Below are 15,595 nucleotides of genomic sequence, written 5' to 3'. Positions count from 1 at the left end.
GATAAAAATTCAAGTTTTTAAAAAATTTTGAAAATGGATTTAAAAAAATTAAAACAAGTAATTCTAAGCATACATGTTTTTAATTTTTTGATTTCGAGCCAAAATTCAAAAAGTTACAGCCATTTTAAGATCGGAAAATTCGGCTGAAAAATTATTCGAATCTCCCGCCAGGCGCTGAAATGCGCGCATTATCGCTAGAGCAAAAATACGGGTCCGCTTATTTTTGGATGTGAACAAATTAAAATTAGTTTCGTTAAGATTGGACATAAACAGTTCGCGATGTTGCATTGTGAGTATGAAATCAAGAGGCAGGTACATATTTACTTGTATATGTAATTACCCACTCATCGTCACAGTTGTCAATATCCGAACACACTGTAAAAAATCCAATTAATAAATATAAAAAAAATATAAAAACGAATTAATCAGCTAAAGCACTAATTAATAACGCAAATTAACTAGTCTGCTTACGTATAATTATGCTTAATGCTTAATGCTTAGTTATGCTTACGTATATTTAGATAACTACAAACAAGTATAAATCGTGACAATAAATTGGAGCCAGATGCAAGTTCGACCAATTTTCATGAAAATGCAAACCATAGCTTGTTTATGAAAACGCAGCATTCTCAGTTTCCCTTTTTACTCGATTAGACTCGGCTTAAGGAAAATTATACGCTTATGTATATTTGTACTCTCATCACGCGAATCCACACACTACTCGTGGAAAGATATGGCAGGAAAACATTTAAGCACCGACCAGACCTTCTGTCAGCTGCTACTCAGCCGATCTCAGTTTTTGTGCGTTAAGTGCACTAATTAATTCAAGGTGTCTTAATTTAATTTAAACCACTTTTTTCGAGTCATCGTAAATTCTACAATGTGATTTAAACATGTGTAAACTATAAATTTATCCGATTTTAATGCGAGTGTCAAAAAATATGATCATTTTTAAGTGAATCGCGATAATTGTATTGATATAAAATATTAATAAAATCCTTGAATTTTATTACAGTTCACAGGTGTGTGTATAAATATTATATATTTAATATTAATTGATTAAAACAAATTACATATTTCATTTCAGGTTTAAGAATAAAAGTAATTATAAAGCCTTGGCTTTGTAAATCCCAATTAACTGCTCAGGAGTGTTTATCTAAATTGTCATTGTTTGAACCATTTCAGGTAATATTCAGTGTCTTATCACAACTTCTGACAAATTTTATTCCGTCACACCCAACAAACTGGTACTTATGTAAAATATTTATCAAATTGCTAAACTAAAGTCTTATTGTTACCTTTCTTGTAACTTTATTATTATTGCCAAATATTTATTACAGGAAACAGGACAACATGGATCACAATTTATCTCTGTGTAATAAACAAGGTGAAATAAATTCAACCCCTTCACCTGTCCAACCTCCGATTCGACATCGGCGACGCCATCACAAACGACCCGGACGCGACGATTTAATAAAGATCCGTGAAAATTCGCCACCCCGCAATTTCCACTCCAATATTCACCCTGCCGACCTCGAACTACTAAAAACCCTTCCTCCATCGGAATTGTTATCTCAATTAGTGGTGTCCACCAACTCCATCACTACCCAAGGTCGTGAAACGCATTGTATAATCCTTGCACAGTTAACGAATCTGCTGCAGCGGAAGTTTATGAAAATAAAACTCTGCCCAGTCGTGACCAGTCTGGGCTACGACACCTCCCAGGTGGAAATCCTGGTGGAAAACTTTTCCGAAAAAGAGCTTAACAAATGTGAGATCAACACTGCTGCAAGTCAAGTCGCACAAATTCTGCGAACTTCAAATCTCACCCAAGTACGAATTGACAACGTTCAACTGTTCAGAAAAGAAGGATTTCAGTCGATACATTGTGTCGCTAGGACGACCACAATGGGTGAAGCGGATGTATTCCTATCTTTTGTAAATGTGGGGCAAGTCCAGTTATCGAGATTGGGTGACTTCTACGTAAAATTGCACCCTGTGATTGAACCTGTGGTGAAATTGGTGCAATTGTGGGCTGATTATCACCAATTTTATGAAATATCTAAGGAATGTTTAACATGGATGGTGTTAATGTATGCTGGGTATGAAGAAATCATCCCCTCAGTGGATAGAATGCAGTCGTTTCTTAAATATGAGTAGGATCAAATTAATGGTAATTTTATCAAGATTTAGCTGAATGATTTTTAATCGGATTTCTTCCTCATGCATGGACTTGCAGCAATCCTACTACTACCAGAGATTTTTGGGAATTTTTATTCCAAATTTCCAATTTTCCCCGAGTTTATATTTATTACCCTATAAGCCCAATGTTAAAATAAATTCCCTGGGAATTTTTCCAAAATCTACATACTTTCACTACCTGGGAATTATAGAACTCTAGTCATACATTAATTTTTGCAAGATGGGACGTTACCATACCACTTCAAGCTGATGCATTAAAAATCCTTTCTGAATTTCCACCAAGTATTCCAATACACTCAAGTGACGATTTTGCCACAACAGTGATGGAGATGGTTAAGGAATTCTTCCATTATTACGCCAAACTTGATTTTGAAAAAGACTTCGTTTGTACAAACACCTTACAAATTGTAAGTTTAGAGACCGTGTTGTTATACTATTTGAGGGGATTCACGTGAGGGTCGCATCGCGCCGATAATTCCCAAGTTTGTCACGGATAGAAGTTGAATTAATCTTCACGACACAAAATGCACTTGCAATGTAAAAAAAGGCATCAGCTATCGTAGCAAATTTGGTAGGTAACTAGATCTCAAACGTCGCAAAGTTGTAGCTCACGTGAATCCCTAATTGTTTCCCGTACAAGATAAATATGAAGAGTTGATACATAACTTTGCATTCATGTAGGTGTCCAAGACCGCCCTAAGAGCGGGCTCAACACCCAAACCACATGAAGAAGAAGGCGTCCTCAAATATTTGAAGTGGTTTCGTACCAAACCAAAAAACGAGAAATCACTCTTCGATAATATTCCGACCTCTTTTTGCATTCAGAATCCTCTCTGTCTCAACCTCAACTTGGGCAGAGGGGTGAGGAAGGAAATAATCACCCACTTTCAACACGTTTGTTCAACCACGTACAAACATATGGAAGGAAAACCACCAGTTATTTCTTTCTGGGATATTTTGTTCCCAATTCCGTCCACATTGATGACACGTATCCTTCCAAAAAATTATATCCCGGTCCAAGATTTGCAAAATATTGTGACCGAAGTATACACAAGTTTAAAGAAATCTTCGCCCCATGAGACCTGTGGTTGGCTCGGATTACGAATCAAACCCCCAAAAAACTTTGTGTACCAGTTTGTATTCTCCATGAACGAATTGAATATCACGCAAGTATTTGGTTTCTGGATGCTCTTTCGGAAACTTGAAGTTTTCTGGGGGACGGTGGTAGACGATTTTCTGGAAACATTTTTACAGAAATGTTTTAATACAGTGGTTACACAAAGAGACCAAAATACGGTGGAAGACAAGAGGTACCTGTTTATTTAATTTTTTAATAAATCTCCTTGAAGAAATTATTTACACAAGTTTTTAATTTAGATCAAATCCTCCCCGCAAGTCTCGCAAATACGTGGAAATTTTGTTTGCCAAGACCAACCCGGATACACTTCAATGTGCTCCGGACAAATTCCGGAGTGTAAATATGTTGTCGAAATTAAGAGTTCTTAAAAGTTTGGAAAAGTTGGCACAGCCCATTGTGGGATTCATGACTTGTACCATTCTAAAATGTACGTGCTCAACGCCAATAAAATTGGAAAGGGAGACAAATGCTGGACAATTCCTAACACCTCCTGCGAAAAGGATGGCAGTGGAAAACTCTTTGGACGGAATGTGCGAATCTTTTCACCAAACTGAAAATACTGGCGACGAGCCACTGCATTTTGAAATATTCGTCAAGATGGAGTCACATTTGGGCTACGCGTTACCTATAATCGAGGTGGTATTCAGATCGGTAAGAAAGTGGTGTGAAATTGTGAAAAAGCATAAAAAGTGAAATCAAAGTATTTTTTATCGAATTGTTACCATGCGGTTTTACTATTTAAAGTGTAGGTTAAATCTGCTAGACAATGGTGACAGCATTTTGTTCAAATTTGTTTCTCTCGGGAAAGAAAATTTATAACAAACAGAGATAAATTTGAACTTTGGGAAATTCTTGTTACCAATCTGACACAGTTTTTAAACCAATAAGATAGAGAATTACGGTGACACCGTATGGTAATAGTTCGTTAGAAAATTATTTTCGGTGTAAAATACATGAGGATTTTTTTGAAAAGGTGGATGACAAAGAGATGAAGCGTATACATGTCCTTACCGAAGCGATTTCGCAAAATTTCCCGACGTATGCGATGGAAAGACTTCGGTCGTTGTTACTATGCGAAGGCTAACCGGGTGAAGTAAGGAGAAAGTGTGCCATTAAGCAACGAATTGTTAAGATTTATCTAAAATTCAGTTTTAATAAATCCATTCATGCAAATATGTATGAGACTTATTTATCATCTATACATATTTAGAACTCAATTGTAAATTTCAAATTCCGCAAATTCTCAAATATCTATTGATCATCAAAATAAAAATTAACATAAATATTTTTCAAATATTAACGAAAAGAACGACACCAATTTTGCTTAAACTCTAAACGCCTAACCTCTTTCCGAAAATTATCACCCCAGTAACAGTAGAAGAGGAAATTAACTGAAGAGTTTATTACAATTGTCAACTGCTCCACGTAAAAACCAGAGAATGTAATGCCAAATTGAAAGTATGGGTCAAAATATTTACGCCAGGCAGTAAAAATAATATTTACTAAACTGGTAATCATTGACAAGGAAATTATTGCTATTGCCAATTTTGTGTACGCAATTTCCTTCGATTCACTCCGACTCATTTCTGCCCGTTTTTTTGCCCCCATTTGCACCTCCCGTACCAACTTAAAGTTGAAGTACGAAAGGATTACAAAAGGTAGCAGGAATCGCAAAATTCCTTGAGTTAAACTAGATAAATACGTTTTTAAAAGAAAAAGTTTTTTCGATACGGCTTGACGTTGCACGACTAAAAATGTCCCCTTCTCATCCAGGCAAAATTGTGTAGCGTATTTCCACCAAAAAGGCAGACCGTAAATAAAAACGATAAAAAAAACTGCCAAAACAAGCCACTTGATTCTTTGTTTTGTCACTGTCCTTCGTGCTTTCAGTGGATTTTGAACTACAAAAAGATATAATTTTTTAAATATTATTTAAAAATTCAGTAACTTTTGTTGTTTATAATTTTCAAATTTTTGAATAATATTGGATAAACTCACCTGAAAAAAACCTCATAAATGTCGTCAGCAACGTGAATCCGACCGATGCAGCGTGAGCTAATATCGTAAGTATTTAAATATATAATTTAATGGTTTTCTTCAATTATTAATCTTGATACCTGTAACCATGACGGGGGCAACGTAGGGAAATATCATTGTCTGATAATAGTTAACACTGGGAGCGAACGAGGCATTAAAAATGATTTTAATTGTCAATTCAATTGTTCCATGGTAAAGTAACTTGGACACAATAAACACCAAGTCTGAGAAGGATAACCCCATTAAGACGATGTTTGTTTGTTTGTATTTGTTTGTAAGCCTTTATTCGAGTGTCAATAATTATCAGTTAGTACAAACTGGTTTACAAATCATGACACCATAAGCTAATACTGTATAAATAAGCAATAAATAATTCTTAAATTTAACTAAACATACGCAGATCAATACTATTAAATAAAACGTGGTAGTAAAGTATAATTTTCCTCCCAGTTATTCAGTTATTACGATAAAACAGAGGAGAGTCAGGATAACAAGCCGTATAATGATCAATATATAAGCACCATGAATTTGCAATTATTATCCAACACCATACTTGTCAAACAAACTATTGATAGCTGTCATTATAACATTTGAACATAAGTTGTGCGATATCTTACAATTAGTAGGTAAGTTGAGTAAGGGGTTTAGAATCTTAGCTAGCTTGAGTAGTAGTTTTTCATAATCAATAGTTGCGTTAAAAATATTGTCTTTACATACAAACGCGGGTACACAATTAGGACATGACCAACTTTTGGATTGCATAATATTAAGATAGGATTCATTTGCCATAGAAAGGTTACAACGGTTTTTGTGGAAGAAATTTTGGCAATACACGCATTGCAGGAAGCTAACAATCCAGTTGTCGCATTCAATATCCTTCTTAAATATTATTGTGTAGATGGTTCCGTTGTGAGTGAGGGGGGTGGTCGTGTCAATAATTTCTTCGCCACAGAGGTGGCAATCGGGTCCAAGTGCTTCATTATCACCCCAATGACTGAAGTCGAGCTGGTTGTAAATTTTGTTGTGGTCATCATCAGCCATTCCACCTTCCACAATGATGACGTTGGTTGTAGGGTGAGCGAGTGGGACAATTTCCTCGACCGTTTTCATTGTGTGTGAGGAGGGGGGGGGGTAATTGTGGAGGGTCAGCAGATGGGAAGCTTTAGAGAAGATCAGATCATTAGATTGAGTTCAAATGTATAAAAAATTGGACTCTATAACCTCAGCTACTCTCGAATGCTCGAGATTGAGCCCACAAAGTGGCAAGACAGTGGTGGGAGGAGATTTCCTTCCTATGGGGGAAGTTGTCTTCAGGGCCGTGCGTGGTATGAATGGCCCTTATTTGTGTTCCTCCGCTGCTGGCCCTTGTGTTGCAGTATGGTTGGGAGAGTCTATTTCCAATGGGCGGGGGTGATTTCGGGACCCGAGGAGAGGTTCGGTGGTGACCAAGAAAGCGGTCAAGACGGTCACTTTTGTCACTTTTTCGACTTGCACTGTTGTTAATGGACTATGTGCGGAACGTGCACTACTCCGCGAAGTGGGGGGTCACCGATTTATTTCAAAACTTTGATGTAAAAATTTATTAGTGTGGCAGAGAGAGTGGTGACGTGCTCTCTCTCTAAAGTTCCATCCAAATATCCATAATATGTTAAATGGCGTTTCTCTCATTGAAGGACGGGATAGGACAAGCATACAGAAAATGTTGGCAACAATGCCGAACAAACTGATTGCAATTAGTGTGAGACAGAAGGACGCAGCCACCAAGGGATATCTTTCGTACCCCTGTATAAATCCTGAGGTAATGGAGCAAGTATAATTTTTACTGCTGGCTGTAAGATTAGTTGTCTCTACGTATGAAATTTAAAGATTTAAATAAATTATATCATGTGTATTTGAAAGTAATGTGCATATTCTAACGGAGAATTGTTGAATCCATTTCCCAAGTAAAAAAAATTCCAAAATTGTTTGTATCTTGGTTTCCAAGAATAATCGCAATGTTAGTTCAAAGCCCGAAAAGGTATTGCTCAGGTTTATTTGCGGGAGTCTAAGGATGATAATTTTTCTTCATGACAAAACCACAACATCCTGATTTCTCGGTATTGACGCATTATTATATGTGGTGACAATTTCCTGTAAAATTATAACGTCATTTAAACTTACAAAGGAATGGGCAAACCGCACGACGTAGGTATGTAGGCTTGACCAGGGCAGCGGAAGGAAGCATCCGGTGGTGAGAAGAGTTATTTCTATAATTTTACACATTAATACAAGATAAAAAATAGTATTTTATTTAGTATTTTGACAAACGCTAAAATTAGAAAGTATTTTGCCTACTAAATAGTTTGTATTTTGTGAAAAAAGTATTTTCTATTTAGCATCTACTATTTTCATGGATGTTCATTGGATAAAATAATTTGAAATACTTGACAAACTACAAAATAGTTTTAAAACATCTGGCGGGCAACGGTTTTTTGAATTTGTCCCACTTCATTTAATTTCGAAAAGAATAAGATGACGATTGTCTCGAAATTATTGATAATTAGTGCAAGTGCACTGTCAGAATTTTACCTATATGAAGACATGATTGAAAAAGTGTGGCCAAATTGCTGCGTAGCTGTAAAGAGCGAGCTGCTCTGCTGCTCTCCACAGAAAAGCCATTCATACAGAAGGCCGATTCCCATGCTGTGGGATCGCGGAACCTCACCCACTGGAAACTATCCACGCGTCCTACCCGGTCGCGAGAAGTCGCCGTATGTTGACTGTGCCGTGTTACAGTTCGAGTTTGATGAAGGGGATGATTACTACTTCTTCTCACTAACAATGCTCGGGTCAATTACAAACTTTAAAATAAACCTCTTTTACTACAAAACCAGGACTTTCTCTTTAACACAAGTTATTGACAGGCAATCACACTTCTCAAACAATTCACAAAATCAATTCCCACAAAATAATTCCCAAGTATTTAAACAATTACTGGAGCACTCTCAATTCGTGTCCGTCTTCTCTCCCTTCCCACCGTGGAATCGAGAACTACCATGCCGTCTCCTTTTGTTCTTACCCAACGCCATACCTCTCATAAATCGCTCCTCACAGTTTGGGGCAACTTGACACTTACTTTACATATGCTATTTTAATTCACTAATTACTGTATATTTCGAAAACTGGTCGCGAATACAAAGTTTTTATATTTTTATATTAACTACGACATTATTATCTATCAAATATGTCAATTTCGAATTATGTTTCCGATAGATAAATTTTCCGATTTATACAAATTTAACAAGAGAAAATTACTAATCACATTCTAATGGGGAAAATAACTATAATTACTTGTCGAATACCAATTACTTTAACAATTACACTACTTAAACCTTTCACTGTAGTATCTAAATTTCCTCTCACTTACAATTCGCACAGTTCTCTAAAACACTTTTCACTACACTTCCACTTCGTTGCACCCAATACTTCTCTTCAAATTTCGTCGCCGTAAACTCACTTCCCCGGTGCCCATATGCGCGATCCAGTTCAACGATGAGGTCTTGCACAAGGGGACAATCTTCTGGAAGTAGGATAGGGTTGGGGATGGAATCACTGCCTTTATACTTCGATGTGCACTTCACTCGAAGCAGTCCATCTTCGTCTTTCTCAACTCGAACTTGAATTTTCTGGAGGTCGGAGAAGTACTTCTTCTGGATTACTCGCCACATCTGGGTCTCCGCCTGTTTGAGTTCGGACGCCACGATGGGACGTCTGACTTCCGATCCTCGGTCTCCTCGGAATAGTCGTCTTGCGTTGGTCGTTGCCCGCAAACTTTTCTGATACGAGGCACATTTCATCTCGATCAGATTCCCACTGGCCTCTTTCTTGTCCTCGAACAGGGCCCTCCCAACGAAGACATCCTCTCCCTTTGCATACTTCTCCACCTCAGGCTGCGCCATGGCCATCAGAAGCTCCTCTGGACCCTCCCACCATTTAGTCGAGCCCTCCCACCCTTTTGTCTCCAGTGGCTCCTCAGCGCCATCACCCTCACCGTTCCCCTGGTCTTCTTTAACTTTGGGATCGGGTTCTTGTTCACTCATCACCTCAACACTACCCGCCAACCCAAGCTCCTCCCACGACATAATCCCTTTCGCCCGCACAGTCATCGCAATTGCTGTCGTTACCAGACTTGACGACTTCAAAATTGGCACCTCCCCATTGACGTACCATCCAATTTTAGTCTCGGTGTCCATCACATCTTCATTCAGGCGAACCACGTTCCCCGTGCTGAGTTTCGCCAGAAGATTCGCCCCCACAAGGATGTCGATCTTGTGCGACTCCGCATACGTGTCAGTCAGATACACGTTTTTCTTGGCCAACTGCTGAAGCCAGGGTCCCTTGGGAAGTGGACCACACCCATCACAAATCAGGCTGGCTCCAAACAGAGGGAGCTCCACTTTCTCACTCCTCCACGACAATCCCTCAATTTTCACTTTGTATTCCTTCCTGGCACTGATCTCACAACCCCCACCAAACAGTTCTGTACGGAATACACGTTTTCCCACAGGTCTTAACTTCAGTTCGTCCACTAAATCTTCTCAAATATAGCTCACATTACTCCCGGAGTCGATCAGCAGTCTCACGGAAGTCCCTCTCGGAAGTCCCCCTTTTCACTAAAAACTTTCACTTTCATAGTCCCCAGCAGGACCCGTTTTTCATCAAGGCAGGTAGCTCCCAATGCCACTGCATGCTGGATGGTTGTCAGCGCCTGGACTCCATCAACGATCTGCTCAACTGACTCATCCTCCCTTTTCCGAGAACATAAGAACTTATAATGACCACCACCGCACGACGTACAAGTAATTGCGGCCGGACAATCCCACACTCTATGTCCTGTCTTCAGACACTTGAAGCAGACGTTGGCTTCCCTCATCTTTTCGTTCTTCTCGAATTGTGTCATCTTCTGCAACCGGAAGCAGGCGTGACTCGGATGACTTGACTTATCACAAAAAATACAACTTTCTCTGCCTCCTCCTGCATACAAGGCTGCTGCTGTCACAGGTCTTCCTTCTGTCTCATAAGCTCTTCCCTTATGGCTTGGACTCTTGCTCTTCTCGACATCGCTATTAACACCAAATCCAGACTGCGCAAATGCTCGCTGTTCCTCCCTCTCAACTTCTTTCTTCAGAAACAAAATGAGATAATCCAACTCGGTTCTGGGAGGAATTTCTTGAGATCCGTCATGCTCGTACATGGGACTACGTTGCCAGGCGATGAGGGTCTCTTCAGGGATGCTTGATTCCACCATCGGGTAAAGGAATCTTGCCATCTGATCGCCGGAAACATTGAGCGACTCCAATGCCCGCAGATGACTCTCCAACTTATCAAACATCTTGGCCACATTCACTTTTTCTTTAGACTTGGCATTGTTGATCACCATCTTCAACAATTCGCGCACATACACTTGGGTCAACAACTTCTCTTTCCCAAATCGCTCTTGCAAAGCGACTATCACTTTGGGGTAATTGTCACTGGTCTGGGGGTAACTCTCCACCAACTCACGTGCTCTCGTACCTTCCTTCATTGCTTGGACGAGGTACTGGAACTTATCACTGGCGTGGAGGTCCTCATCTTCATGAATCTTTTGGAACTGTGCCCACCAGCTCAACCACCCAGTCACTTCCCCACTAAACTTTTTCAATTCGATCTTCGGCAATTTGAACTGTCGCTTCTTTCCTTCGCTCGAGTTCGCCGTCCCGTATTCACTCCCTGGCATTTGGAGCTTAGATGAACACAGTTGTTCCAATCGAATCTGCATTTCACTAAATTTTTCTTGATATTTTCGGACCGTCGCTAGTTCCTGATCCATTTCGTCTTCAGGATTAACTTCAGAACCTTCCTCCGGCTCCACACTTGCTAGTAAGTCCATCATGTCCGTGTCCAACTTTTGTAGCTGCTCATTGTTGGCGACGAGGAGCCGCATTTTCGCTTCAACTGATACTTTCGCGACAGGGTCCACCTTCAACAACGTCTCGATCTCCTTACAGAGGATGGTGGCACTCCTTCGGACAGGTCCCCTTCGCCTCTTCACCTGCTCCATGGTAGGCTTAGGTTCAGTCATCTCAGGAACAACAAATCCAACAAAACAAAAACAATTAGAATTGGAACGAACAGATCTCAACACTGAACGATCTGCACCTCAATCTCCCCCGTATGCAAAGGGTGGAGCCCACAAAGTGGCAATACAACAAATAAATCCTCCTAGGTGGGATGTCTCTCACACGTCTTCTTTCCTCACTGGGTGTGGCAGGCGGGCGCTCCCTCTCCTCCTCCCCGATACTCGGACAAGAAACGAAAAACAAAAACAATATCACCTGGTAGTCCCCCGAAAACTCAGGGTGTGGTCCTCAATGAGGCAAGACTTTTTCTTTTTCCTCTTCAGGTGTCGACTTCCTCCTCCTTCACTGGGTCGAACTGATGCACTGTCACGTCGGGGTCACCAAAATGTGGGATCGCGGAACCTCACCCACTGGAAACTATCCACGCGTCCTACCCGGTCGCGAGAAGTCGCCGTATGTTGACTGTGCCGTGTTACAGTTCGAGTTTGATGAAGGGGATGATTACTACTTCTTCTCACTAACAATGCTCGGGTCAATTACAAACTTTAAAATAAACCTCTTTTACTACAAAACCAGGACTTTCTCTTTAACACAAGTTATTGACAGGCAATCACACTTCTCAAACAATTCACAAAATCAATTCCCACAAAATAATTCCCAAGTATTTAAACAATTACTGGAGCACTCTCAATTCGTGTCCGTCTTCTCTCCCTTCCCACCGTGGAATCGAGAACTACCATGCCGTCTCCTTTTGTTCTTACCCAACGCCATACCTCTCATAAATCGCTCCTCACAGTTTGGGGCAACTTGACACTTACTTTACATATGCTATTTTAATTCACTAATTACTGTATATTTCGAAAACTGGTCGCGAATACAAAGTTTTTATATTTTTATATTAACTACGACATTATTATCTATCAAATATGTCAATTTCGAATTATGTTTCCGATAGATAAATTTTCCGATTTATACAAATTTAACAAGGGAAAATTACTAATTACTGAATTACTGGAAATCTAGACGCGAAGACAACTATTTTATAATTTTTAATAATACCTACAATCATAAGCCTTGCATTAAGCCAAAAATTTAAATATGTTCCCGAACTCATTAATAAGATAGAACAATAATACCAAATTGCGCAACTTGCGCAAACAACACCATCTCACATACTACTGTAAGTACAATTGCGCAAATTGAACAAGTAACATTTTTTCACACACATACACTTATAACTACACACTTGCAGGCTATAATACTAGATTTGACACATGCATTTGAATGATTCTTGTTGGTAAAGGAGAGAGCCAATGAAATGAGTTCATGCTGGCGACCTTCCGTTGGCCCATAAGACTCACCGAATGCATTGGAGTCGATTTTCCTCAGGTAATCGCATCTTCCCTGGCTGCTCTCAAAATCATGAAAAAAGTTCTATGAAAATGCTTGCACTCATCTACATGCCATGCAGTGGTGGTGGCGATTGAGTACTTTGCATAAGATTCTCTCGACTGCAGGCATATACCTACGCTCTTTCATCCCATGCTGGGTGAATGTTAGTCACATTCACTTAATTTCTTTCAATTTTGTATTTATTTTTAGGTTGACGTATTTAATAATACTGTCGGAGGGCTGTTTTAGCCACTCCTGTTTGGTCCGACCTGAGGGGTATATAAATAAATCTTCACCGTTGACACACCACCATCATCATCATTAACTTAATTATTATATGGTAGTCTGAATCAATGTGATAAACTGATTGACTATTAACGAATTAATTCATGGATCGAATGAATGGGGAATTGGGGAATTTTAGTGTAAATATAAGATGAATCTATCACAAAATTACAAGTTATGCGGTAAAACCGCGGAAAATACTATTTTTTAACATTAAATATGTTATATTACGCATTAAAATCCGAATTTGAGATATCGCGCCATAACTCTAAAACCAGATCAATTTCGAAAAAGCTTTGCAGGGAAGAAATGTCAGTCGGACCGTCTGCGATAGAATCCTGCTTAGTTTTAGTCGCTAAAATGTAGTAGCTTCGCTGAAGCTCTGGTTAGAGAATGACAGCTGAAATTTTGAAACTTTTCAAAAATTCTAATTTGGTGCCTCAGGGAAGCGCTATTTCTAAAAATGGTTTATTTGAGGAAATACCACCCACCTCTCAGGAATACGAATCAAATTATAATTTTTCCAAAATATTAATTCCATTCATGTTACCCCTGTCAGACTGAAACTATCCGAAAATGGACATTTTGAATTTTCCCGCCTTTGTAAGGCTCTTTATGAAAAAAATTTTCGACCAAAATTTTTAGCTATTACACTTGTCAATATAAAACAGTGACCCGTTTTTCTTTGTCATACACCCAATTCACTTACGGTGCTATTTAGTGATTAATTTGCTTCAAGACCTAAAACGTTGATATTTCAAGAAGTTTTCAAAATTTCGAAAAACGGTATGCGTGCCCTATACCTATATTTGGGAGACGGTCATAAAGTTCTTTAACCGTATCCTCCTATCTTGTAAGGGTTCGCCACAAGAGCTGCTATTATTTAACATTGGGGTGTCTGCTAACATACTATACCTTTCACATACACATCCAGCTAGTGGACGGGAATGGAAAAAATAGAAAAATAAATTAACTAGATTAATAAGAGAACTAAATTTTGTTTTCATTAACATCATCCATGCCGTCCGTTTATTCCTCACCTATCACAAAAGTTTATGTAATTCGACATGTATCACATGATGTTGATTTATTGATTTTATGACCCGGTAGTTTATAAGAGAATATACTGAAATCCAAATTCGACTTAATAACTTGAGGGGAAAGTAAACAATCTGATGGGATATCTAAGTATTTGTACGGATTAAATAACAGAAACTGACAATAAAAAAACAAACAAGGTGCACTTTATATTATTTACTCACTGGACTCCCCTTTACGATCGTCTCATAAATCACGAAAAATGTAGAACAATTTCATGTTGGAATGAAATAAACCATTGGAACTAAAATTATGCAATCCGTACCACTGTGATACGGCATCAACCGGACAGCAGACGGACGGACAAGACCACCACAGATTTCACCACTTAATATCAATCCATGCTGAATTTCTGATCATTATTCCTCTACTCCTCAACAGTCATTGTTGTCGCGAGTCTACAAACCATGGCCCATACATTGGAAGAAATCATCAACCAAGTCCAGGAGAAAGTTAAAATTCTTGACTTTTCCCAAGTCATAATCCAATCTCAAGAAGAATTGAGCAAATAGTTGGACAAAATCCCACAATTAAGAATTCGTTGTGAGAAAGTGCGTCCAGAAGACGTCAAAATAAGGGATAAGGAATTTTCATTTAAATTAAAACGTGGTGCGCGTGTTCCTCGGAAGCATTTCGAGTATTGTGATCCGTGCCCGTTATCCATGCAGGAAGTGAAACAGGAAGATTTGGTTGGGGTGGATATTCGTATTTCGTGGAAGGCGAGAAATAACAGTTTTACTTTTTTATATTTTTGATATTTGCTAATTTGGTACATGGAAATTAGATGTTGACCATGGCTCGAGCAAAAAAAATTTTGGATGAAGATATCTTCGGACGTCTGGTCGTATTGGGCAAATTACGACACCAAACACGAACCTTGGAAGCGGAAAAGTTATATCGGGAACGCACGAAGAAAGGTGGACCTACTTTGCCGCAGAGTTCGACATGTCCGTCTTGTAAATTGGAGTTCTGCACAGGGGAATATTGCAAAGGTAGTTGAGCGAGAGACATATTTTATACGCTATATATACAGAAATACCTAAGCTCATTACTAAATATTTAACCTACAGAATTTTCATACGACTTCTTCGCTCGGATTATTTTTGGGAAAGATTATGACGCATATGTGGAATCAATGGTAAAAACGAGGCAAAGGAAAGATAAAGAATTCAGGAAACGGGAGAAAATTGGGAGAAAACTGGAGAAGAAGCGAAAGCAGAATACCAAGAAAAAGAAAAATCGTATGACCCAAAAACCAAATTTAACAGGGAAGTGCACTAAAAGTAATTAGTTGTCGGTACGATCGAATTGAGACAGAAATTCAGTCTTAATTTATTAAGGACAA

General features: G+C 39.0%; 1 protein-coding gene and 1 long non-coding RNA gene across 4 annotated transcripts; one reads left to right on the top strand and one right to left on the bottom strand.

Moving 5' to 3' along the window:
• Positions 1–754: 754 nt before the first annotated feature.
• Positions 755–4,517, top strand: LOC110862691. 3 transcript variants are annotated; one of them, XM_035845787.1, is made up of 7 exons: positions 755–1,022; positions 1,186–1,247; positions 1,341–2,173; positions 2,240–2,609; positions 2,884–3,512; positions 3,580–3,991; positions 4,314–4,517. In XM_035845787.1, the coding sequence occupies exons 4-7, from the start codon at positions 2,526–2,528 to the stop codon at positions 4,422–4,424; spliced, it is 1,236 nt and encodes a 411-aa protein (XP_035701680.1). In that variant the 5' UTR covers positions 755–1,022; positions 1,186–1,247; positions 1,341–2,173; positions 2,240–2,525; the 3' UTR covers positions 4,425–4,517. The 3 variants fall into 3 exon arrangements, with proteins under 3 accessions (XP_035701680.1, XP_035701679.1, XP_021967594.2); XM_035845786.1 differs by having other exon boundaries at positions 1,341–2,609; XM_022111902.2 differs by lacking the exons at positions 755–1,022; positions 1,186–1,247 and adding an exon at positions 1,117–1,185 and having other exon boundaries at positions 1,341–2,609.
• A 1,117-nt stretch (positions 4,518–5,634) lies between these two features.
• On the bottom strand, positions 5,635–8,375 carry LOC118433635. Its single transcript, XR_004833479.1, has 2 exons — positions 7,946–8,375; positions 5,635–7,623 (listed from the first exon to the last, which is right to left on the bottom strand). It is a non-coding gene; the product is annotated as an uncharacterized LOC118433635 (long non-coding RNA).
• Between the last annotated feature and the right edge of the window lie 7,220 nt (positions 8,376–15,595).

The sequence above is a fragment of the Folsomia candida genome, unplaced genomic scaffold (assembly GCF_002217175.1).
Source record: "Folsomia candida strain VU population unplaced genomic scaffold, ASM221717v1 Fcan01_Sc065, whole genome shotgun sequence".
NCBI lineage: Eukaryota > Metazoa > Arthropoda > Collembola > Entomobryomorpha > Isotomidae > Folsomia > Folsomia candida.
This window is presented reverse-complemented; position numbering and strand designations above follow the sequence as displayed.